This window comes from Tinamus guttatus, unplaced genomic scaffold (assembly GCF_059628265.1).
Source record: "Tinamus guttatus ecotype Peru unplaced genomic scaffold, ASM5962826v1 Tinamus_guttatus_pri_ptg000035l, whole genome shotgun sequence".
Lineage (NCBI taxonomy): Eukaryota > Metazoa > Chordata > Aves > Tinamiformes > Tinamidae > Tinamus > Tinamus guttatus.
Window position 1 is genome coordinate 9578834 of NW_028288569.1, and position 23923 is coordinate 9602756.

General features: G+C 53.0%; 1 protein-coding gene across 1 annotated transcript; it reads right to left on the reverse strand.

Annotated features, from left to right (window-relative positions):
- Positions 1-7461: 7461 nt before the first annotated feature.
- On the reverse strand, positions 7462-23913 carry LOC148596017 (uncharacterized). Its single transcript, XM_088534399.1, has 8 exons — positions 23714-23913; positions 23002-23116; positions 22582-22755; positions 22382-22488; positions 22027-22164; positions 8707-8848; positions 7860-8141; positions 7462-7509 (listed from the first exon to the last, which is right to left on the reverse strand). Exons 1-8 carry the CDS (start codon positions 23911-23913, stop codon positions 7462-7464), a joined length of 1206 nt encoding a protein of 401 aa, XP_088390525.1.
- Between the last annotated feature and the right edge of the window lie 10 nt (positions 23914-23923).

Consider the following 23923-nt stretch of genomic DNA (forward strand, 5'->3'; position numbering starts at 1 on the left):
ACGTTACCAGGGAGTGGCGAAAACACCGTCTGCCTTAGGTGTGAGCAGGTGGATGACCTGCTCGGCCTGGTGGCGGAGCTAAAGGAGGAGGTAGAACGGCTGAGGGCCATCAGGGAATGTGAAAGAGAAATAGACTGGTGGAGCTGCATCCTGCAGTCTTCCCAGGAAAGCCACCCTGAGAACCCCCCGGTTCCGTCAGAAAATCCAGTGCCCTCTTGCCCTAGGGCAGAGCGGGCAGAATTAACAGTATCCAGGGACAATCAACAATGGAAACGGGTCCCCACTCGAGGTGGCAGAAGATCCCCTCCACGGCCCACCTCACCTCCACCTGTAACCACATTCAACAGGTGCGAGGCCCTGGAACTTGTGGATCAGACAGAGGAGGCCTTGAACCAAGGCCCATCTAGGGGCTCTCTCCAGAGAGGCAGTCTGGTCCATGCTGCAAGGCTGCTCCCCCTAAAGAGAAAAGGAGCACCCGGAAGAAGCGGCGGGTGATCGTCGTGGGTGACTCCACGCTACAGGGCACGGAGGCACCGATATGTAGACCGGACCCCTCATCCAGAGAGGTCTGCTGCTTGCCAGGGGCCAAAATAAAGGATGTTACAGAAAGGCTCCCAAGGATTGTTCAGGAGTCGGACTATTATCCTCTAGTATTGTTTCATGTGGGCGCTAATGATGCCGTGGGGAAAATGAGGGATATCAAGCAAGACTTCAGAGCCCTAGGGATGGCCATCAAAGGTACGGGTGCCCAGGTAGTGTTCTCCTCTATTCTGTCAACGAGGGGAATGGATTCAAGGAGGAGAAGGCGGATATGGCATCTTAACAACTGGCTGCGCCGCTGGGCTTGGCAACAGGGTTTTGGCTTCTATGACCATGGGACTCTGTTTGATGACCACCAGCTAGTGGGGAATGATGGGACCCATCTCAGCAAGAGGGGCACACGTCTCTTTGCCAAAAGGCTGGCCAACCTGGTTAGGAGGGCTTTAAACTAGGCAAGAAGGGGGAAGGGGAGTGTCACACAGACATGGCAAGCAGTACCGCGCAGCCTAGGTCAGATGGCGTCCAGTGGGAGTATGCTAGTGGGGAAGGGAGGATAGGAAATGATCACGGAGGGTCCTCTTTCACCCCTCCTGGGAAACCTGTGGCCTCTGTTGCTTCCCTGAAATGCCTGTACACCAATGCGCGAAGCAAGGGGAATAAGCAGGATGAACTGGAGATGTGTGTGCGGTCCCAGCGTCATGATCTTATTGGTATCACAGAGACGTGGTGGGATAGCTCGCACGACTGGAGCGCTGCCATGGAAGGCTATGTGCTCTTTAGGAAGGACAGGCTGGGAAGGCGAGGTGGTGGAGTTGCTCTTTATGTGAGAGAGCAATTGGAATGCATGGAGCTCAACCTGGGAGTGGAGGATGAGCGAGTTGAGAGTTTGTGGGTAAGGATTAGAGGGCAGGCTAATGTGGGAGACACTGTGGTGGGTGTCTGCTACAGGCCACCTGGACAAGACGAGGAGGTTGATGAGGCCTTCTGTAGGCAGCTGGATATTGCCTCACGGTCACAGGCCCTGGTTCTCATGGGGGACTTCAACTACCCCGACATCAACTGGAAGGACAACACAGCCAGGCACAAGCAGTCCTGGAGGTTCCTGCAGAGCGTCGACGATAACTTTTTGACGCAGGTTGTGGAGGAGTCGACGAGGAGAGGTGGGCTACTGGACCTCGTGCTATCAAATAGGGAGGGCCTAGCAGGAGATGTTAAGGTGGGGGGTAGCCTCGGCTGCAGTGACCATGAGTTGGTGGAGTTCAGGATTCAATGAGGAGGAGGCAGGGCTGTAAGTAGCCTTGCAATCATGGACTTCAGGAGGGCCAACTTTAGCCTCTTCAGAGACCTCCTCGGTAGGATCCCATAGGCTAGAGCTCTAGAAGGCAGGGGGGCCCAAGAGAGCTGGTTAGTTTTCAAGCGGCACTTCCTCCACGCCCAGCAACAGTGCATCCCTGTGTGTAGGAAGGCAGGCAGAGGGGGCAGGAGACCTGTGTGGAGGAGCAGGGAGCTTGTGGCAATGCTCAAGCAGAAGGCAGCGGTATACAGAATGTGCAAAAAAGGACAGGTCCCATGGGAGAAATACAGGAACGTAGTCAGGGAATGCAGAGATGCGGCGAGGAAAGCTAAGGCACGGTTGGAACGCAATCTGGCAAGGGACGTTAAAAATAACAAGAAAAATTTCTTTAAATACATTAACAGCAAAAGGAAAATCAGGGAAAACGTGGGTCCGCTGGCAGACGGGATGGGCACCCTGGTTACAAATAACACAGAAAAAGCAGAGTTGCTGAATGCCTTCTTTGCTTCGGTGTTTACCAAGGGCAGCCCATTAGAGCCCCAGGCCCTAGGGACAAGAGAAGAAGCTGGTGGAGAGGAAGACCTACCCTGCGTAGAGGAAGATTGGGTCAGAGAGCACCTAAGGAACCTCGATACCCACAAATCCATGGGTCCTGATGGGATGCACCTCAGAGTGCTGCGTGAGCTGGCAGAGGTCATATCTAAGCCGCTCTCCATCATCTTTGAAAGATCCTGGAGAACAGGGGAGGTGCCGGAAGACTGGAAGAAGGCCAATGTCACGCCAGTCTTCAAAAAAGGCAAGAAGGAGGACCCAGGCAACTACAGGCCAGTGAGCCTCACCTCCGTCCCCGGAAAAGTGATGGAACGGCTCATACCGGCCGTTGTCTCCAGGCACATGGAGGACAAGAAGGTGCTCAAGAGTAGTCAGCATGGATTCACCAAGGGGAAATCTTGCTTGACTAACCTGATAGCCTTCTATGATGAAATGACCGGCTGGATAGACGAGGAGAGAGCGGTGGATGTCGTCTATCTCGACTTCACCAAGGCTTTTGACACCGTCCCTCACAATATCCTCCTGGGCAAGCTCCGGAAGTGTGGGATAGATGAGTGGACAGTGAGGTGGATTAGGAACTGGCTGGATGGCAGGGCCCAGAGAGTGGTGATCAGTGGTGCAGAGTCTAGTTGGAGACCTGTAGCTAGCAGGGTCCCCCAGGGGACCAGTCCTTGGTCCAGTCCTGTTCAATTTATTCATCAATGACCTGGATGAAGGCACAGAGTGCTCCTTCAGCAAGTTTGCTGATGACACGAAACTGGGAGGAGTAGCCGATACCCCAGAGGGCTGCGCTGCCATCCAGAGGGACCTGGACAGACTGGACAACTGGGCGGTGAAAAACCTCATGAAATTCAACAAGGCCAAGTGCAAGATTCTGCACCTGGGGAGGAATAACCCTAGACACCAGTACAGGCTGGGGACCGACCTTCTGGAGAGCAGCTCTGCGGAGAAAGACCTGGGTGTCATGGTGGATGACAAGTTGACCATGAGGCAGCAGTGTGCTCTTGTGGCCAAGAAGGCCAATGGGATCCTGGGGTGCATTAAGAAGAGCGTCTCCAGCAGATCGAGGGAGGTGATCCTGCCCCTCTACTCAGCCCTAGTGAGGCCGCATCTGGAGTATTGTGTCCAGTTCTGGGCTCCACAGTACAAGAGGGATGTAGAGCTGCTGGAGGGAGTCCGGCGCAGGGCCACAAGGATGACCAGGGGCCTGGAACATCTGCCCTACGAGGAGAGGCTGAGGGAGCTGGGCCTCTTCAGCCTGGAGAAGAGAAGGCTGAGAGGGGATCTAATCAGTGTCTATAACTACCTCAAGGGAGGGAGTGCAGAGGATGGTGCTGGTCTCTTTTCAGTGGTGGCCACTGATAGGACTAGAGGAAATGGCCGCAAACTGAAGCACCACAAGTTCCACAGGAACTTAAGGAAAAAATTCTTTACAGTGAGGCTGACAGAGCACTGGAACAGGCTGCCCAGAGAGGTTGTGGAGTCTCCTTCTCTGGAGATCTTCAAAACCCGCTTGGATGCAGTCCTGTGCCACGTGCTCTAGGTGACCCTGCGTATGCAGGGGGGTTGGACTAGATGATCTCTAGAGGTCCCTTCCAACCCTAAGCATTCTGTGATTCTATGATTCTATGATCTGTTGAATTACAGGAAGCAACCAGGAGGCTGTCATCTCCACATTGTTCCTGGTCTTAGCTTAAGGCTACAGGTGTCTCCTAAATGCCAGTCATCTCCCAGCAAGGTTTGCTGCGTCCTCACAGTGGATGTGCCATCAAGCACTGCAAGTCCAGAGCGCTAATCACAAAGCGCTGCCCAGAAGCCTTCTGCTGGAGAGCAGTAGAACACTCCAGCAAAGAAGTCAGGAGGCAGAAAGCTTTAAATGTATTATATACACCTAGGCTGCTGCTGTGGATAGTGCTTGTACTGCGTGCTTGCTCCAGCTACATTTCAAAGGCACATGAAGAGGAGGATGGAGCAGGCTTGTGTGGTGGGGATCTCTTGTGGAGAGAGCCGTGAATGTTCCCTGGGAAGTGCCCTGAAGGTTTCCGCTGCTAAATGCATCTTCCACAGCCCTCGCATACAGATGGCCAGCTTTCTTCTTAAAGTTCAAACTAGCTTATTTTTATGAAGACTGAGACGTTTTGGAGCTATTTACGTACACCAGGTGTTTAAAATCAAAACAGCACCAAGCAAAACAAAGCCAACACCAAGTTATCATATATAGATTAATAAATAAACATATGAGTGATATACATACGTACATGTGCACAGGTGATGTCCTCTGGTATTGCATAGTCCTTAAATGGCCTGGTAAGCAGCCAACATGCATGCTTTCATAACACATTAGCACAGACGTTACTACATCTTCTTCTGCCTTTGAACATCCTTGGGAGTTTGTGGTACTGTTGTCACTCAGCAAACCTCTCCTTATCAAGTGCATTAAGACCAGCCACCCTTAGATCAGGTAAACTGAGATTCTTGCAAAGGCCTTTGTGATCTTACAGCAGGGTTTTGCTTCCCACTTTGGGAATCCCTGCCGACTACCCCCACACACTTTCTTGTTCCTTCTCATCTTTGGAAAGGCCTTCTGGGAGGCTGTGCTCCATCAGCTTGCCAGGCCTCGAGCTGCTGCCGACCCGTTTGCGACTCCATGATCGTCCTTCTTGCCCGCTTCTAGGCAAGGGGGACAGCTGCTGTTGGCCAGGCCTCAGGAGCCTCCCGCCATTGCCAGCACCTGCCCTCCATCTTTGAGAGCGGCCTCCCCCTGGCAGTGCAGGAGCACTCTGAAGGGCAGGAGCCAAGGGGACTGCTCTCTCCCCGCACTGTAACCATTAACAGCTCCTCTTAGGCCAGATGCAAGTGCTGAATTGCAGTCCTGCTTTTCTCCTCGCTCTCACTCATGTTCTGCAGGATCAAAACACGCTGGGGACCATATGCAAAGGGTTCATGCCCGACTACCAAAGGGCACCACAAGCCAAAGTGACAGACTTTCTCCACTTGCTTTTGCTTTGCAGAGAGAAGAGCAAGTGCCCATCACTGAACGGAAGGTCAGTCTTGCCAAGAAGGCTGCAGGGCACAGACATTTCTTCAGCCCTTTCGTCTTCACAGACTCCACACAAAGCAAATACCCTTCCAGACCCAGGGGCCTTGCAACCTTGCATGGCTAGCAGCAGCTCTCCCCCTCCCTCCTGCCCAGGCCATGGGAAGCCTTGTCCTAAAAGGCAGCAGGAGGCAAACAGAGCAGCCAACTCCAGGCCCCTGTCTAAAAAACCCAGCGGAGCTTTCAACCTCCACTGAGGAAAAGGACACAGGCTGCACGCTGCCAGCAAGCGGCCAGACTCCGACCAGTGGTTCCCCCTTGGCAGCAATCCCGCCGCTCCTATTCTGTAAGAGGGACAAGCAGCGGGAGGAAGAGGGAACAGGTACGTGCGCAGGGCGGGCCAAGTCAGGAAGGGGACGGGAATAAAACAGAGATGTCCCAGGCTACAAGCTTTATTAAATAGAGTATCGGACGAACACCTTCACTTGAATGCAGCTGAATGCCATCTACACACCACTCCGCCAAGATCTGGAGGGCACGTTTCCCCAGACTTCCTTTCTCTCGAGATATCCACTCTTGGCAGTCCCCACTCCAGAAAGCCACTTCTGAGGTAGCCCCGTGTGGGAGGAGGAATAAAAGGCCTTCTGTTAGTGCTACAGGAGGAAAAGGGAGGAGGTCCCAAACCTGAGGAACCAACCCCATTAATCCCAGTAGACAGGCACCTCTGCTCACAATGCAGACACATTCAACCCAAGGCACTTGTGCCCATCCGTGCAAATGCAAGGGGATATAACCACACATGGCCAGAGCGCTAGTCCCAAAGCCACAAGCAGCATATTTACAACTGTTTACAGCGAGTAATCTGACTTGGGATGCCCACTTTTTTTTCTCATTACAAACCAAAACTCTCTTTAATTTACTCAGTAGCAAAGGATTCAGGCCAGAACGAGCTGCCTTTCCCTGCAGCAGCCACATTTTAGACAACCCTTTTTCATGGCAGCACTGCCGACTTACTGTTTAGGCACAGGGGTGCCCGAGGACAGTCATCTGGATCACCCCTCTGAGACCCCACAAGACAATGCCCAAAGCCGAGGAGCTCGGCTTCAGAACACTACAGGCATGGCCACAGCTACAGTCTGCAGGCATCTCCTTTCAATAGGACCCTGCTACGTTGCGGGCACCACAGCACTGAGTCACAATTAGAGCTGCCTGAATCCTTCCCAGCATTAAAAAGCAGTGAAGAGCACAGCTTGCCCTTGCCTCCACTCTGTGCAAAGCAGGGAATGGATCATGGCATTCAGTGAAGAATTATTCGCCCCCTTCTCCAACTCTGGCCACGCGGGCCCCAAACCTCACCATTCCGTGAGGAACGTGCTCTCCACACACACTGCAAAGGCTGGGGCACACTCGGACCAGAGCTATTGCTGAGCTTGCAGCAGGCTCTGAGCATCGCCTCACAGATTCTCTCAGGGTGATCCAGGGGACTGTGCTCGCCCAATTGTGAGGGTCACCAATGCTGTCCGCACTAGCAGACTGGGTGTCCCGGAACTAGGCATGAATGCGTGCTCCTTTTCCCCTTTAAAAGCTGAACCCTTCTCATTCATACTCTGTGGGCAGCTCATTCAAGCACATCATGCATGTCCAATGCCTTACCTCAGCTATCCGACCTTCCAGTCGCTCTGCCACACAGGAAGCATTGCCTGCTGCGCTCCCCATCAAAGAGTGGCTCCTGTCCAGCTCAGGAGGGTAGGCAGCAGCGGCTTCCGCAAGGCCTCCAATAACTCTGCCTTGCTGCAGGCGTCTGCTGTGAGCCAATTCATTTTCCAAATCCCTGATTTTCTGCTGTAGTTGCCCTACCAGGGAAGCTTCAGCAGTGGCTCTTCTTTGTTCCACCTGCTCCTGGGTGGCTGCCTGTGTCTGAAGCAGATTGTGTGATTTCAGCCTCCAGGGAAGAAGAACTTTCCCCCGACACCTGACGACAGTTTCCACACACCCCCTTGGAAGAGCACAGCCTTACTCAGGCGCCTCCTCACTGCCCTCAAGAATCCACGGCCAAAGCCAGAAGCACCACGTTACACAGCGCTTTCTGTTCACAGATGGAAACCTGCTCTTAGCACAACCTTTATGTATTTTGGTTTCCAATCAAAGCTCGGACTAAGAAGTCACCTCTCTCTCACCAAGACACTAGCCCCTTCTCTTAATGCAGTTCCCCGATTCTCCAGGGACTAATGTGCGTAAAGATGATGATGCACAAAATGGCTGAGGACAAGCATTCCACAAGCTCATGGCCTTCAACAGACTCCTCCAGATATAAAGAGCCCATGAGCCCACAGCCCTGACCAGCACAAGCAGGAAACACTGAAAAAGGACAGCGGTACAGAATAGATGAAGGACAAGGCACAAATGGACTGAGCATGCCATTGCCAAGTACGTTACCTGCAGAAAGAGATTGACTTCCCGTAGTTTTTTCCTTAGTTCTCGCTCGGCCTTTTCTTCAATCCCTCTTTTATAGTCTTTGATGTGGCTGAGATCTGGCGTGCTGGTCTCTACATGGCACCTGAGGGCAGCCACCTCTTCTTCCAGCTGCCGCTTCCTCTTCCGCAGCTTTGCCTGGCTCCCATGCATGCAAGTCAGCTCTTCTCGCAAACCTTCGTTTGCTTTCTTGAGCTGCCTCGAGTTTCTCTGCTCTGCAGAGAGCCGGTTGCAAAGTTCATGCACCTGCACACAGCCAAGGGACAGGCAGAGAGGCTTAAGCATACGCAGTCCTTTGCAAACCAGGCAGGCTGGGTGCTGAGACTGTTTGTCACCAGCTCACTCAGTTTTAAAACCAAGTGAAAGCCATGCTCCTCTGCTAAAAGAACCACCTCTTTTAAAGGTGTCTCAGAAGACCACCTCAAGTTTCCCACCCTTCTCAGGTTAACTCCAGCAGTCCCCTAGCCAATAATGGCTAGGAGTTTTGCACCCCTGAGGACAAGTTCCAAAGCACCAGGGTTCTTCTTCAGGGAGCGACTCATACACTCCCAGGAGATCACATATCCACATATCCTCCTTCTCCTTTCCTCAGGAACATACATCATGTGGGGTGTTCTGCATGCAGTGGGGCTGCCAGCGGTCTTCCAGGCTTGCCTCACAGTCAGCACTGCCTGACTTTGTGAACACCGCTCCAGAAAGCGGCTTTCTCAGCCGTGGAGGAAGAAGCCCTATTCGCTCTGGATCAACGTGGCAGATTCTTTCCAAGAACTTTCCAGAACAAACATACAGAAACAAGCAGACCACAGCTCACCTTTGTTCTTAATAGGGCCTCTTCGCTGCCCCCTCCAGAAGGTGCGTCCTTCAGTTTCTCCTGTAAACTCAACTGGGACTCACTCTCGCGCCTCTCGTAGGTCCTTAGTTTCTTCAGAGCTTTCTCCAGAAGCCTCTTGGACCTGCACAGCCATTTAGGGAGTGACTTAGAAAAGCCATAGGAAAAAAAAAAAAAAGAAAGCATTCCCCTTGAAGTTGCTCACAAACCATTGTCTCAGCATCAATTAAAGCAACCTTGACTCCCAGCTTAACCGATAAAATGCTAAATGCTAAAAAGCCATACCTGCTGCATTCTTTCTGCAGTTCCATGCTTTTCTTCACTGCTTCCTCCAGCTGGGCTTCTGCTGCTTGTTTCTTCTCTGCCTCCTCCTTCTCTGCCTTTTCTTCACTCTCACACTTTCCACACAGGAAGGAGAAAGGGCATACACAGCTCAGTAACGCCATGCGTAAGCACCAGCTGCACAGGGTGTTCCTCACAAAGAACTTGCAGGATGTCTCTCTATGCTAGCCTAGGGGCAGCCACAATTGCCCTGCCCTGCATCCCTCAAAACTGAAGGCCACCTGCTACGAGGGGCTCTGGGGAGAAAGGTGCAAAAGAGCCTGAGAAACAGCTTCCTCTGTCCCCCTGGCACCAGCAGGTGGTACTTAGCTATCCACATCAGTGGACAGCAGAGCTTAACTTAAAGCTTCAGGGGAATCAGCTGCAATCAGTAGGCAGGAGAAATCATCGACTGGAAGAGGGAAGTCAAGCAACCCTTGATGTACCTGCTGATATTTGTCTTCTTTCAAAGGCACGTGCCTTGTCCGTAAGGCAGAGAGCAGATCTTCCAGGCTCTTATGAACCTATGGAACAAAAAAGCCACACTGATGCTTTCTGGACTCATGCTCGCACCTCATTCAAGGGGTATTAGCAAAGGGAAATGCCACCAACATTTCTCCATCTCACTACTCCTTTACAATCTACCCCCAGTTTGAGCCCTGGAGCAGTTCTCCTTCATTAAGGACTTGTCTCCTAACTCGGCCCAAGCACACAACACTGCCTAGGCCTGTGGCATTGCTTTAGCAGCTGCACCTTGGCCTTCGGCAGTTTTCGGAGTTACTTTATGGAACGACACCTTCGAGCCAAGGAATCCACAGTCAGTAAACAGGAAAGGTGTCAGAGGTTTGGCAATGAAGTCTCCCTTGTCACAGCCTGAGGATGCCGCTTTGGGCTTTGCTTGGCACCAAAGCGATTCCACGAGCTAACTCGCTCTTAGGACAGCAACAAGTGCTACTGCCTGAGGGCTTAAGCACCAGCACTGCTAAAAAGCAGCAGACGCTCAAAGCAGCGCATGAGTGTCAAAGCCTCTCCTCGCACAGTGCTAAGGCTGCACAGTAGCCAGGGAAACTCTCAACACCAGAAGGCCTTGGAAAGGGACAAACTAGAGCTGATCCCCTGTGGACTGTCGGAAATGATGTTCCCCTAGGCTCCCCAGGAAAACCTCTTCCCACAAGTCCCCACATACACACACAGCTAGGCTCAGGAGCTCAGGAAGAAGAAAGCTTAGGAGTAGCCTACAGTGGCAGAGCTGTGCAGCTCTTTCTGCAGGGCTTCAATTCGAGCCGTGTGTTGGTCACTTCTGCCTTCCAGCCTCACGTTTTCAAGCTCAAGCCTTGAAAGGAAACACAGGGAGACAGCACTGTGAAGTAACAGCCCTCCAAATTCTGGATGGGCTTGCTGCGATGCAGCCAGCTCCTCCTCTTGCTTTTACACCACCCCGGAAGGCAAAGCCTTGCTTCACCGTGCCGCTTCCTTACCGCCCCACTCTTTCTTCCAGGTGCTTTAGGCTAACTCTTTCCAAGGAGGCTTCCACAAGGTCTTGCAGTTGCTTCGAAGAGGACATTGCTTCCCTCTGCTTTTCTGACAGGGCCGCCTGCAACTCCTCAACGCAACGCGCAGTCTGAAGACGCTGCTCTTCCGACTCCTGCAACTGTCAAACCAGCCCCCACGGTACTCAGCTGCGTTTGCATACAGACAAGTCAAGTGCTTTGACTCCCAACTCATCTCTCCCAAATCCTCTTGCTTTGCCCTCTTTCCTACTAGCCTCTTTCTTCCATCCCCACCTTGTCTTCCTACAAGCAGTCCCCAAAACCGCCCCAACACCAATCCTCTTCCTTCTGGGACTTGTGACGCTCCTGGCGTCCGGGCGGTCACTCCTCCGTGGGAAGCATTAGTTGCAAAGTCCACCCATGGCCAAACGGGGAGGCTGCAATTCCAACACTGTGCAGGCACCTCTACCTTATTCTTACACTAATGGTGCAGAGACAGTCCCTAAACAGAGCAAGTGGCCCAAAACTTCAGAGTAGAATGCAGGTTCCTTCCTTCTTGGGAAGGAAAAGGGCAGAGAATGCAAAAAGGCCCCAAGCCAAGAAGCCAGGATCTCCACCGTTTCTCCGGGAGTGGACACCCTCCTTTGCCTAAACAAAGGCAAGAACACCCGTACGTGCCACAGATTGGTCAGGGCCTTTCCAAGGAACTACACTCCCCTTTGTCCAAGGGAGGACACAGGAAGCGCACAGCAAAGACCCTGCCAACCTTAGGCACCGGGGCTATTACACCAGGCAAGTCAGTCACTTTGAGGCCCTTCGATCTCCCGTGTGGACGTGAGGCCCAGTGCAGGCTCAGCCTGCGCGACCATTCAGAGCACCTGCCTGAGATGCTGCTTCACATGGACAGTGCAGACCCCCATCTAGCAAGGAGGGATGCTGCTTTCTGCAGCTTTCACACTGCAGCACCCTGCCCGGTGGAGGAGGAAGAGCAGGTCATTTGGTCCAAACTTCCACTGCCTTCACGGGTTACGACAGGCTGTAGTGACTGACTTGCTCACGTGCCCCTGGCACCTCTTCTCAGAATACTGCCCTCTGCTTGTTCATCATTTGCAGGGGAAAAACAACCTTGTCAGGCTCATTAAAGTAGTTACTCTTTTTGCCTACCTTGCCTTTAAGCCTGTCCAACTCTTTTAGCAACTGCCCTTTCTCTTCCTCCAGGTCCTTGCAAACACGGGTGGCAGCTTCCAGAGAGGCTTCTGACATCAGCTGCTTTCTACGAGCCTCAGCAAGCTCCTGCTCCAGTTGTCTGGCCGTGGCCTGTGGACATAGTTACATGCACAGGAAGAAAAGGCTTGGACCACAGATTCCACTTTCCCTTCTTTGCTCTTACATTACAGAGCTGCTTCAGGCTTCAGAGGGAACCTAAACATAACGTATTTTGGCCACACCAGTGCGCCTCTGCACAGCTGAGGTCTGCTCTCTGTCCACTGGGAACAGCTAAGCTTTGCCATCTCTTCTTTTAGCTCGTGGCTTCCTATGAGTTAAAAATGGCCAAGTACTGTTCTTCTTGGAACAGCACATAAACACAGACGTGCATCTATGTTTAAGAAAATGCCAGCACTCTGCTCAGATGCACGTGGTGTTATTTGACTGCACACACGACTGTGATCCACAAAGCCAGGGCTTCATATCAGATCCTGTGAAAATGAAAGCTTAGGAGTAGCTTACAGAGGCAGAGCTGTGCAGCTTGTGCAGCTCTTTCTGAAGAGCTTCGAATTTAGCTGTCTGTTGTTGAGCTCTGCCTTCCAGCCTCCCATTCTCAAGTTCGAGCCTTCAAAGGAAACATAGGTCTCAGTATGGGAACCCAACAGAGCACAGATACCCACTCCAAACTGTGGACTAACAACATCTCAAGCAAAAACCTCCCTCCAAATCCCATATTTGCTAGCTGCCAAGCAGCAAGCTAACCCTTTACACCCTTGCCTTTACACCATCCCACAAAGCACAGCCTGGTTTCACTGTGGCAACTCCTTACCTTTCCACTTTTTCTTCCAGCAGTTTTAGGCTCTCCATTTCCAAGCGGGCCTTCTCACATTCTTGCAGTTGCTGAGAAAGAGCCAATGCTTCCCTTTGCTTTTCTGACAGGGCTCTCTTCAAATCCTGAACACTTTGCTCAGACTGGAGAAGTTGCTCTTCCAACTCCTGCAACTGTCAAACCAGGACCCACGCTAGTCAGCTTCCTCTTCATACAGTCAAGCCACCTGCTTGCACTCGCAGGTCACCTCTGAAAAGCCCTGTTGCTTTGTCCTCTTTCATACTGGCCTCTCCCATCCCCATCTTGGTTTCCTAGGAGCAGCCTTAAGAACTACCACCGTATCAGCGCCCACTGGCAAGGGAAAACAGCAGGTTCTGCAGGTCCCAAACTACAGGACCCCACACACCACAGGAAGTGGCGCAGGTCATTAGGTTCAAGCTTTCACCGACCTCACAGGTTACAACAGGGTTTATGGACTGACTTGCTCACGTCCCCCTGGCACCTGTTCTCAGAATAGTGCCCTGTGCTTTTTCCTTGGTTACAGGGGAAAACCGGGTTGTCAGGGTCCTCGGGGTAGTCACAGCCTTTGCCTACCTTGCCTTTAACCCTGCCCAACTCCTTTTGCAACTGCATTTTCTCTTCTTGCAGCTCCCGGCGAGCACGTGTGGCAGCTTCCAGCGAGGCTTGGGACAGCGCCTGCTTTCTGCGGGCATCGGCAAGCTCCTGCTCCAGCTCTCTGACCCTGCCCTGATGAAATAATTACACGCATCGCAAGAAAAGCCTTGCATCATGCACTGTGCGTTTGCTTTTTCCTGCTACATTATACAACTGTCTCTAGAAGTAGCTCCCCAAATGACTACTATGACACTCTGCAGAGCAGCACAGTGCATACTTGGGCACCGTGTCCATTTGTAGGCAGATACTTGGACTGATTTGCCAAGCAGTCATTCTCTCGCTTGGGTCATCTTTTGCCAAGCCTCAGAGGAAGAAATAGGACCGCACCAGGAGAGGGGGAAGAAAAAGCTGTGAGCAAAACCAGCTTCCTGAGCAACTGCAGCCCCCTTAGAGCCCTCCACACACACAGAGATTAACAAACACCTGCACAATACTGATGCTCTTCACTTTCCATACCAACTTATGGAGAATTGAGCCTTTCTCATCAGAAGACCAAAGAACCCTCTTTGGCCTTTGCTTGGCACTCTGTCCACAGTCTCTTGTCAGCTCTTCTCCTTCCCTTCCTTTGCCTCTCTCCACTCAGCTACAGTCAGCTTGATCCCGCTCCTCCTCTCAGGCCTCCTTAGCAGCAGTTTTCCTCAGCATACTCTCCCCTCCTTCCCCAATCACTTCACTTCCCTGCGTCTCCTCTTCTCAGCTCTTGCACACTGGGTGCTTCCTGCTTTTGAAACACTCCTTTGTGTCACCAGTGCAACAGATGGACATCAAATAAAAAGACTCGCCCGCTGTGACACCAAAAGGATTAGGTGGAAGAAATGAAAAGAAAAATCCTGAAGAGTTTTAGACCACAGTTTAGACTGGGCTATCATCCTCTGATCTCTGCTCGCATTGCAGCCTTTCCTCCTCTTTGCCAAAACCCTCCAAAATTGCAAGAGAAACACCACAAAGCAGACCAAACCCTGCACGGTGCATTCCCACGCATGCAGCGTATACCTGGGGCCTTCAGAAAAGTACAATTATTTCAAGAACTGACAAATCTTTACTTGTTCTTTATACTCCTTTACAAAAAAGAGAGGTCTCTTGTCCTCTTTTTCTACTTTGTCAGTCTCATATGGAAAGGCTCCTTCTCTTAAGTCAGGACATTTGGCACGGGATCCCTTGTCTCTCCCCTCCTTCAGGTAGGCTTGCTTTTCAGGGTCAGCGCTGAGTTTCTTGACAAGATCATTAATACTCTCCTGGACAGCCCTCACTACTTCCTCTCTGATGACCTGCCTTGTTCTGCACATCTTCTACTTGTGCAACAAATAAAAAGAGCTGAGCAAAAGGAGCTGAGCTGAGCCAATCTTTCCTGCATAGATTCTTGTCTTATCATACATTGATTTGCTTACTTCAGCTTGCACAGGCCCTCAAGCAGAACCAAAAGCATTTGCCTCACATGGGGCCTCACTTCATTCTTTTGGTGTCATTACAGTTATCTTGGCTCAACAACGCTTCTCAATGCCTCATGATGTTCAAGTTCCTGAAGAGCGGAGCCCAAGTGTGAGCAGAATGAATCAATTTCTGCCCCTCATCTATCTTTGCTTTCCCTTGGCTGCTCCAGGTTGGGGGACAGTACTGACCACTCTGTCCTTCACGTTCAGCTGTGCATTGCATTGCAGAACAGTTTCTCTTAAAGCTCCCTCGTTTACTTTCAGCTCTGTTTCAAGATCTTCATTCAAACTTTCCTTGTCCCCTAAATATTTCACTCCTTCCCGCTGGCTCCTGGGTCTTACTTGCTCAACCTTTAGGCTTAGTACAGAAATGCCTTCTTGCACTCATTGATTTTCTACTACAGATCCTGCTCTCTCTCATCACTTGCAAATATTTCTGTGATATGCAGAGAAGACTCCCAAATTGTTAGCAACCATTGCCTGAGCCATTCCCTTCAGGGAGAAAGACAGAACCATGCGGAGTATGAAGAGGCAGCAATGAACACGGGCAAGAGGAGCTTCCCCTTCCATGGGACACTCAAAGGCCGCCCCATCGTAAACCAAACTAAAACCAGCCCTAACTAGAAACAACTCCAGGGACACGGCACGGCACAGAGCACCCTCGCTCGCTAGAGAAGGCACCAAAATCCCTGGCTTCACGCAGCCCGCAGATGAAAGCGCCTTCCCCAGCCGCTCTCAATCACTGAACCTGGGACACCTACAAATTCCAAGGCAGCATCGCACACAGTTCTGCAAATGATACCACAGGGACTCCTCTTCAGCACTTCACAGAAAACAGCACGCACCAGCGTGCCAAAGCAAAGTCATTCTGCAGAGCCTAAGCAGTTTCTCCTCACTGAGAGCGGCACACATTCCAAGCAGCACAGCAGTACCAAAGCCTCCCCTCAGACGGGCTTAAGGAAGATGCAGCACGGACCCCGTGAAAACGCCCAAGACCAGAAAGCCTCGGAAGGAACCAGCAGCCGATCACCTGCACACTGCCACAAACGCTCTCCCCTGGGCTCCCCAGGAAAATCTCTTCTCTAGCTGGCCCCACATACACACACGAGTAGGCTCAGGAGCTCGTGAAAAGGAAAGGGCAGGAGTCGCTTACAGAGGCAGAGCTGTGCAGCTCCTTCTGAAGAGCTTCCATCTTCGCAGTCTGTTGTCGCGCTGTCACCTCCAGCCCCGTTTTTTCAAGCTCCAGCCTTCAAAGGAAACACAGGGCTCAGTATGGGAACCCAAAGAGCACACACACCCACTCCACACTGTGGACTAACAACATCTCAAGCAAAAGCCTCCCTCCAAGGCCCATATTCCGTTGCTGTGATGCAGCAAGGTAATCCTGTTGCCTTTACACCAGCCCACAAAGCAAAGCCTTGTTTCACTCTGGCACTTCCTCACCGTCCAGCTTTTTCCCTCAAGAGCCTTATGGTGAATAGCAGGGAGGCACGGTCTTGTTCTTGCTGGGAAGCGGCCGCTGCTTCGCTTTGCTTCTCTGCCAGGGCTCTCTTCAACTCCTCAACACTCCGCTCAGCCTGAAGACGCCGCTCTTCCGATTCCTGCAACTGTCAAACCAGGACCCATGGTACTCAGCTTCATCTTCAGCATCATACACACAAGTTGACTGCTTTGACTCCCAACTCAAATCTCCCGAACCCTTTTGCTTCACCCTCTTTCCTGCTGGCCTCTCCTGTCCCCATCCCGATTTCCTGCAAGCAGCAGGCTCCGACCGACAAGGGAAAAGAGCGCTTTCTGCACGTCTCAAACTACAGTGCCTGCACAGCACAGCACACGAAGAAGAGCATGTCGTTCTGCTCAAGGCTCCACTGCCCTCATGGGTTACGGCAGCATAGAATTAATGACTTGATCACATCCCACTTGTACCTGTGCTCAGAATGCTGCCTTGTCCTTCTCATCATTTACGGGGGAAAAGCAGCGCTGTTACCATCATTACAGTTGTTATGGCATTTGCCTACCTTGCCTTTAACCCTGGCCAACTCCTTCTGCAGCTGCCCTTGCTCTTCCTCCACGTCCTGGTGACAACGTGGGGCAGCTGCCAGCAAGGTTTCTGGCAGCGACGGCTTTTTAGGAGCATCAGCAAGCTCCTCACCCAGCTCTCCAATACTATCCTAATGAAATAGTCACACACAGAGGAAGAAAAAGCTTGGAGCACGCACCATGCACTTCTAGTAGGGCACTTGCTATGAGAGCTCACAGAGACATTCCCAGACCCTGCTTCCTCACAAGCCTCATGGAGCAGCTTGCACACAGATAAGCTGCTCTAGTTCGCAGGAACAAACGTATGGCAGGAGTAGCCAAAGAAGGAGCAGAGCCTCCTCAGTGCTGGGCCCACACCCAGAGCAACCTCCTAAGAGGATCCCCCCACAGGAAAACCACTCTGCCCCCATGGAAAGCACCTCAGAATCCCAAGGAGAATCGTTGTCCTCCTCCGGCTCTGCTCCTACTGCCAATGGAACATCTGCAAGGGAAATAAGGAAGGACACACCATGAGTGCTTCTCTCACTCTGCTGCTCTCCTCCATTCGCATCGCAAAGGAGGGACCCTCAAAGCACTACACAAAATATCCTCGCACGTGCAGCGAGTCACCAAGAAACAGTGCTCCTTGCACTCCAGCACTACCACACAACGTCTCCCTCGGCTGACGTTCCCTCTGCCCTGGCATTTGCTGGCAAGGGCAGAATCGGGGCTGTCCCGTCTCACAGTCACGTCACCGTTTCCATGCATTGGCGCTCACAGCCACCAAACAAGACGTGGGCTTCAATGGGGGCTTTAACTCACCTCGCACACAAGCTGTGGCTCCTGCAGCATCTGTGTCCTGAGGACCATCAGCGGCCTCCTCTCCATCCCTTGCAGGAGCTTCATCCTGAAAGAGGCCAGCCAAAAGACTTGCAAAGAACAGAAAGAAGCACTCCCTCTGCAGGCAGCTGACACCTTGCAAGCTACTTCTCTGTACCCACACAGGGAAAATGTTATGACTTCCTTTCTTTGAGGCTTGCAACTCCTCCCTTGAGAAGATGTTTGAGTAGACAGCAGTACCCAATGACACGGATGTGCTGTTCTGCTTCTGAAGAGACCCTCACAAGTGCAGCCTGTGCACAGCCTCAGCTGCCTTCACCCGCATTCCCATATGCAGGAGCACGCACACCCTTTCCCTCCTCCTTTGTACCAATGAAAACCAACAGTTGCCTGCTTTTCAGAAACCTTAGTCCAATTCCTGCTCTTTCCCCCCTTGCACTTTTTGACCCAAAAAAGGGCTCCAAGACAAAACCCACATTATTGCTGTCGGCCTTCTTAGTTGGCTGCAGGATTCCATACACTGTCCTTTTAATGGATACTTTGGCAAAGAAGCAGCAATCGCAGCAAGCACTTGCAGAGCCAGAATCTGGACCTTTCAGTATTGCACTATGAATCCCATGCAAGCGCCACTTGCTATGAGAGCTCAGACATTCCCAGACCCTGCTTCCTCACAAGCCTTGTGGAGCAGCATGCACACAGATAAGCTGCTCTAGTTCGCAGGAACAAACATATGGCAGGAGTAGCCAAAGAAGGAGCAGAGCCTCCTCAGTGCTGGGCCCACACCCAGAGCAACCTCCTAAGAGGATCCCCCCACAGCAAAACCACAGTGCCCCCCATGGAAAGCACCTCAGCATCCCAAGGAGAATCCTTGTCCTCCTCCGGCTCTGCTCCTGCTGCCGATGGAACATCTGCAAGGGAAATTAGGAAGGACACACCATGAGTGCTTCTCTCACTCTGCTGCTCTCCTCCATCACGCAACACCCACAGCCAAGGGACAGATAATGCTTCTACTAGAGTGTTTTTAAAAAAAAGAAAATAAATCAGCGTCACTCAAGAGCATCCTCACTCTCAGCCACACCACTGTGTTCTCACCCCTTCCCCTGCCTTCTTTGCAGCACAAGCTGCCCAAGCCCAGCATGACAGTTCACACAGCTACAACCAACACCCAACAGAGGGGCAGCGAGCATCCAAACGCGGCTCTGCAATGCCCGAGGCCTGGAGGACGGAGCCTTGTGGGCAGCTGCTCTCCCAAACTTGCGCTCCAGAGTCTGGCACCCACAGTCCGTTTGCATCACAAAGGAGGGACCCTCAAAGCACTACACAAAATATCCTCGCATGCGCAGTGAGTCACCAAGAAACAGTGCTCCTTGCACTCCAGCACTACCACACAACATCTCCCTCAGCTGACGTTCCCTCTGCCCTGGCATTTGCTGGCAAGGGCAGAATTAGGGGCTTTCCCATCTCATCAGCAGGTCATCACTGGCATTCACTGACTCAGCACAAGGAGCAAACAAGCACAGGAGCGCAACGCTTCTGAACTCACCTCTAACATCAGGGAGGGCTGCTGCAGCATTTGCTACTTGAGGATCACCCGCTGTTTCCTCCCCATCCCGTGCAGGTGATTCCTCCTGAAAGAGGCCAGCCAAAAGAGTTGGAAGAAACAGAAAGAAGAACCCGCTGCACAGGAAAGGACACCTGGCAACATACTTCTCTTCTCTGTACTTGGACAGGGGAAAATGTTCTGACTTTTCTTTTACAAGGCCTGCACTCCTCCCTTAGGAGGATGTTTCAGCGCACAGCAGTACCCAGTGTCACAGACACGCTGTTCCTCTGAAATAGAGGCCCTCAGAAGTGCAGCCTGGACACGGTCTGAGCCTACGTTCACCTACATTCAGGTATGCAGGAGCACACACACCCTTTCCCCCGCTCCTCTGCAACAACAAAAACCAACAGAAAGCACCTCAGAATCCAAGACGGGGTCTCCGTATTCCTCCTGCTCCGCTCCCGCTGCCAAGGAAACATCTGCAAGGGAAATAAGGAATGGCACACCATGAGTGCTTCTTTCACTCTGCTGCTCTCCTCCATCAGGCAAGCCCCAACGAGCAAACACACGGCGGGATCCATGTTTACTAACTCACCTTTCTCACCAGCCACTGATCCTGCAGCATCTTTATCCTGAGGACCACCGGCACCTCCCTCTCCATCCTTTTCGGGTGATGCTTCCTAACAGAGGTCAGGGAAAAAAAAAAAAAAAAAAAGAAAGAGTTGCAAAGAACAGAAAGAAGCATCTTCTGCACCGGTCACCCACCCTTTGCTAAATACTTCATATCCCTGGCTAACTGCACAGGAGACTTCTCTCTTGTCTGCTGCAAGGAAGGCCTGCAGGTTTCCCACAGGAATGCCTTTGGGCAGAGAGCAATACCCAGCATCACAGACATGCTGCTCTGCCCCTCACAAGCACGGCCTAGACACACTCTGACCCCAGCTTCAACAACACGGCGACACACACAAGCACGCTCCCCATCTCCCCCTTCTTTACACCCAGGACAAGCAACAGCTGCCTGCTCCTCCCACAGCCTTAGTCCAGCCTCCTTCCCTTTCCTCACGCGCACTCTTCAAACCACTAGCACATCTCACTGTGCTGCAGTAGCTCTTCGCAGACGGCATCTGCGACACTCTCTCAAAGATCACTGACAAGAGGGCGACCAGGGGAAGAAGGAAATCTTGCCTGCATCTCCAGCACTGCAGGGTGCCTTCCAGCATCATCCTCGGAATCCTCAGAATCACTGCACAGTCCCAGTGCCAAACATCTCTTCTGCAGGAGAAACAGCAAAAATAAAAAGAGACCATGAGAGGGGAAACGGGCAGTGGGAGATCAGTCACACGCGAGCCTGGAATGCCATTCGCATGTGCCAGGAGAAAAAAACACCCGCTACAGGAGCTCCCTGCTGAGGACCCTTGAGGAACCTCACAAGGAGGACAGGAGAGCCAGGGGATGAAGCATCTCAGCACGCTTTGAACAATAAATGCCTTTCTCCCGTTATCAGTCAGAATTCTATCACCCCTTTGTTCCTGGAAACTGAGCGCAAGGTCTGCAGGACAAAGGAACAGGTAATCTAGGAGCTCATCAGCTTTTATTCTCTAGAAATCTCACGCACATCAACACTATGCGGTCATTTCTCTTGTCACCTAGTGCTCTTCTGCCCCCGACCACCAGGCTGCTGCACGCCCTGTCACAGCTACCAGGCTTGGAGGAAATAGCTCACAGCAGGAGAAGGGGGGCCAGGCAGGAGACGGCCTTGCAGGAGAAAAGCCACCGCACTGCAAACGCCCTTTCGCTCAACTCCACACAGCTCAGCCCTCCAAACCACTCACTCATTCCAGAGAAATTCTGCCTCTTGGGCCACTTCACCTTGGCAGCTAAACGGCGTCTTTCTAATTCGGAGGCAGGAATAGAGTTCTCCTCACTCTCCTCATCATCAATGTCTTGAATGCTTGAAAAGTGAAGACAAAAAGGACCGTGTCTCTCTCCAGGCTCTCCTCTTCTGAGGCACGGGAAAGGATTGGCGGAAAGCCGTTGTTCAAGCCTCACCTTACAAAGCATTCGCGGGAAAGCTCCTCTCCCACTGCGAAAATATTTATTGACACGATTAATTCTTAGCATGTCAGACCTTCAGAAGTCAACACTGCCCACAAGCAACTAACAGGCCACGCTGCAGGGGAACAGTCACGCAAGACAGCAGGAACAACAGCAGGCCCCAACCCTGGACATCTCGCACCCTACTGGATTCTAACCCCCTCCCCTCAAAGGACATTAGCAAAGAAAATCAACACTGCCCTTACATTTCCTCTAAGCTTCCTCAACAAAATACTAGCATGGGACAAATACGCTTGGGGAGCAGACAGTTAGCAAACGCTGCGGGGCGCTGACGGGATAGGAAGCTAATGAAGTGCTCAGCTACTCGCACCACACACACATGCACACGCGCACGCCACACGCAGAGCCCCATCAGTTCCTCCGTGCTCAAGGATCCTACCTCCGCTGGCCGCAGCACAGGCACCCGATGTAAAGGCAGCAGCTCCTGCTCCGGGAGGCGAGCTGAGTACTGCCAGGCCTACTGGGCCGCCTGCACGTGCTCTCTGCGCGCACTCTGCCAGCTCTTCACTAACACTACGGACAGGAAGAAAGGAAGGACTGGCACCAAAACCAACGGCATCCTTGTACACGGCTCTTCTAGGACACACCGAGCCATTGTTTCTCCACGCTACGCCTACTCAGAGCCAACTGGCAAGGTGACACACGGTGGCTAGTTACACATATGTGAGCACACCTGTCCCAATTCACACTCGACACAATAGGTACCACATCATGCCCTTTTGCCCTGCTTCTACAGACGTCTCCACACATCAGTAAACCTTAACAAGGGCGCCCATAAGCCAACACGGACATTCACACATCTTAACAACTCTAACGGTCACCTCAAGCACTTACCGAGCATGTCGAAAACTCCTAGCATATTCCTCCGCCGTCCACCCAGCAACATCTTTCTGGGAAAGGTCAGCACCGTGGCGAAGAAGAATTTCTAGGATGCTCCTGTCCCCAGTCGAAGCAGCCCGCATTAAAGGGGTCCTAGAACACCCGAAAGAGGAGAGGAAAGCTAGGAGCCAACACAGACATTTCACTCGCATGCTTTTCAGCCCTATTTGCTCCCACAACAATTGCTTCCCCCTTTCCCACAGCCAGAGCTGTGGGAAAAGCAAAGCAAAGCAAAGGCAGCTACATGGAAGCACAGGACAACTGGGAAAGCAGGGGGCCTCCGGACACGCTCTTTGGACAAGCCCTTCACCTGGCAGACTGGTCTCGAGCGTGCACATTAGCTCCTTTTTGAAGCAGGAACTCCACCATCTCGCCGTGACGACCGGACACAGCAAGGGCAAGGGGCGTGCAGCCCATCTGCAAGCATAAACCGCCCCCAGTCAGAACCAAACAGGCACGGGAAGCCACTCTCTCTTTCCAAGAGCAGCCTCACCCACGTTCTACGCTTACCTTATCCTGAGCCTCAAGAAGGGCATTGTGCTCCAGTAGCTGCCCTGCTAGAGAGGTGCTACGACCAAGGACAGCCAGGTGAAGGGCAGTGTTGCCGGTAACATCAGCAAGATTAGGCCTGGCACCATGCGCCAGCAGAATGGCCACGCATTCTTCTTGCTGGCACTGCACTGCCTGCAAGCAACACAGCAAAGAAAAGGAAGCCTTTCCAGCAACTACGTTTCCATCCCTCAGTGCTCCCACAGCCGGCCAACCTCAGAAAACAACCCCGACTTTCCCAGAGGAGGCAACGCGGGCCCATTCTGCGCCAATCACAACACAGTCTCCACCTGTCCCCACGTCACGCATCACCCCAGAGACGCAGCGCTCGGGGTGGAACTTGGAAGCCCTCCCTCAACAGTTCTCCCGTGCTCCACGTACCTTCAGCAGTGGAGATCTCTTGTAGCTGTCCCGCGCATCGAGCTTGCACTTCTTCTCTACTAAATAGGACACGATCTCCGAGTGCCCATTAGCGCAAGCCAGATGCAGGGGTGTCCTACAAAGGCAACACATTCCATTAACAAGCACACACACGCCGAGCTGCACCCACCGCTCCTGCCTCTGTCCCGGGCCTAGGGCCACCGCTGTCCGGAGCCACAAAGCCAGCTTACAAAGAGTCGCTCCTTCCTGCACCAACGGCAGCAGCCACCCCCACCCCACGCAGTTCCCGCTTCCCGCAGCTCTGCACCTGCTTCCCTGCAAAGGGGCTCCCGCGCCCAGGCACACGAGTCTGGCCACACAGCCCCACGCTGCCGGGCGCAAGCGGCTGCCCTCCATCCCTCTGCCCACGCGACCGCCCGCTGCCTCCAACAGCACCACCCACGCTGCCCGGCAAGGACCACCAAGGCTTGGCTTGGCCACCTCCAGCCTCCGCCAAGGGACCCTCCAGCGTGCGCCAGCACCGCTTGCGTGCCAACACAGTGCCGCGCGCCGGGGACACGGGCTTCCCAAGAGCAGCACAGCAGCCTTGGGCGGTGCTGGTGGGGCAGGGCCTGCCACCCGGCCTTCCCCCCCCGGCGCACACGCGCCCTCCACGCCTGGGCAGGCCCTCGCTAAGAGCCGGCAAAGCCCCGGCCGGCGCCGCCCCCCTCACCGCTTCGCCTTGTCGCGCCCGTCGAGGCCGCGTCTCGGCAGCCGCCGCAGCGCAGCCAGGTCTCCGCGGGCAGCCGCCCGGTGCGGCTCGCTCAGCTCCTCCTCGCGAAGCTCGTAGCGAGCGCCCACGCAGGCCAGGGAAGCGCCGCCGGGCGGCGCCGCCCTCTGCCCCCTGCCGAAGAGCGCCAGGAACCTCTTCATGCTGCGGCGC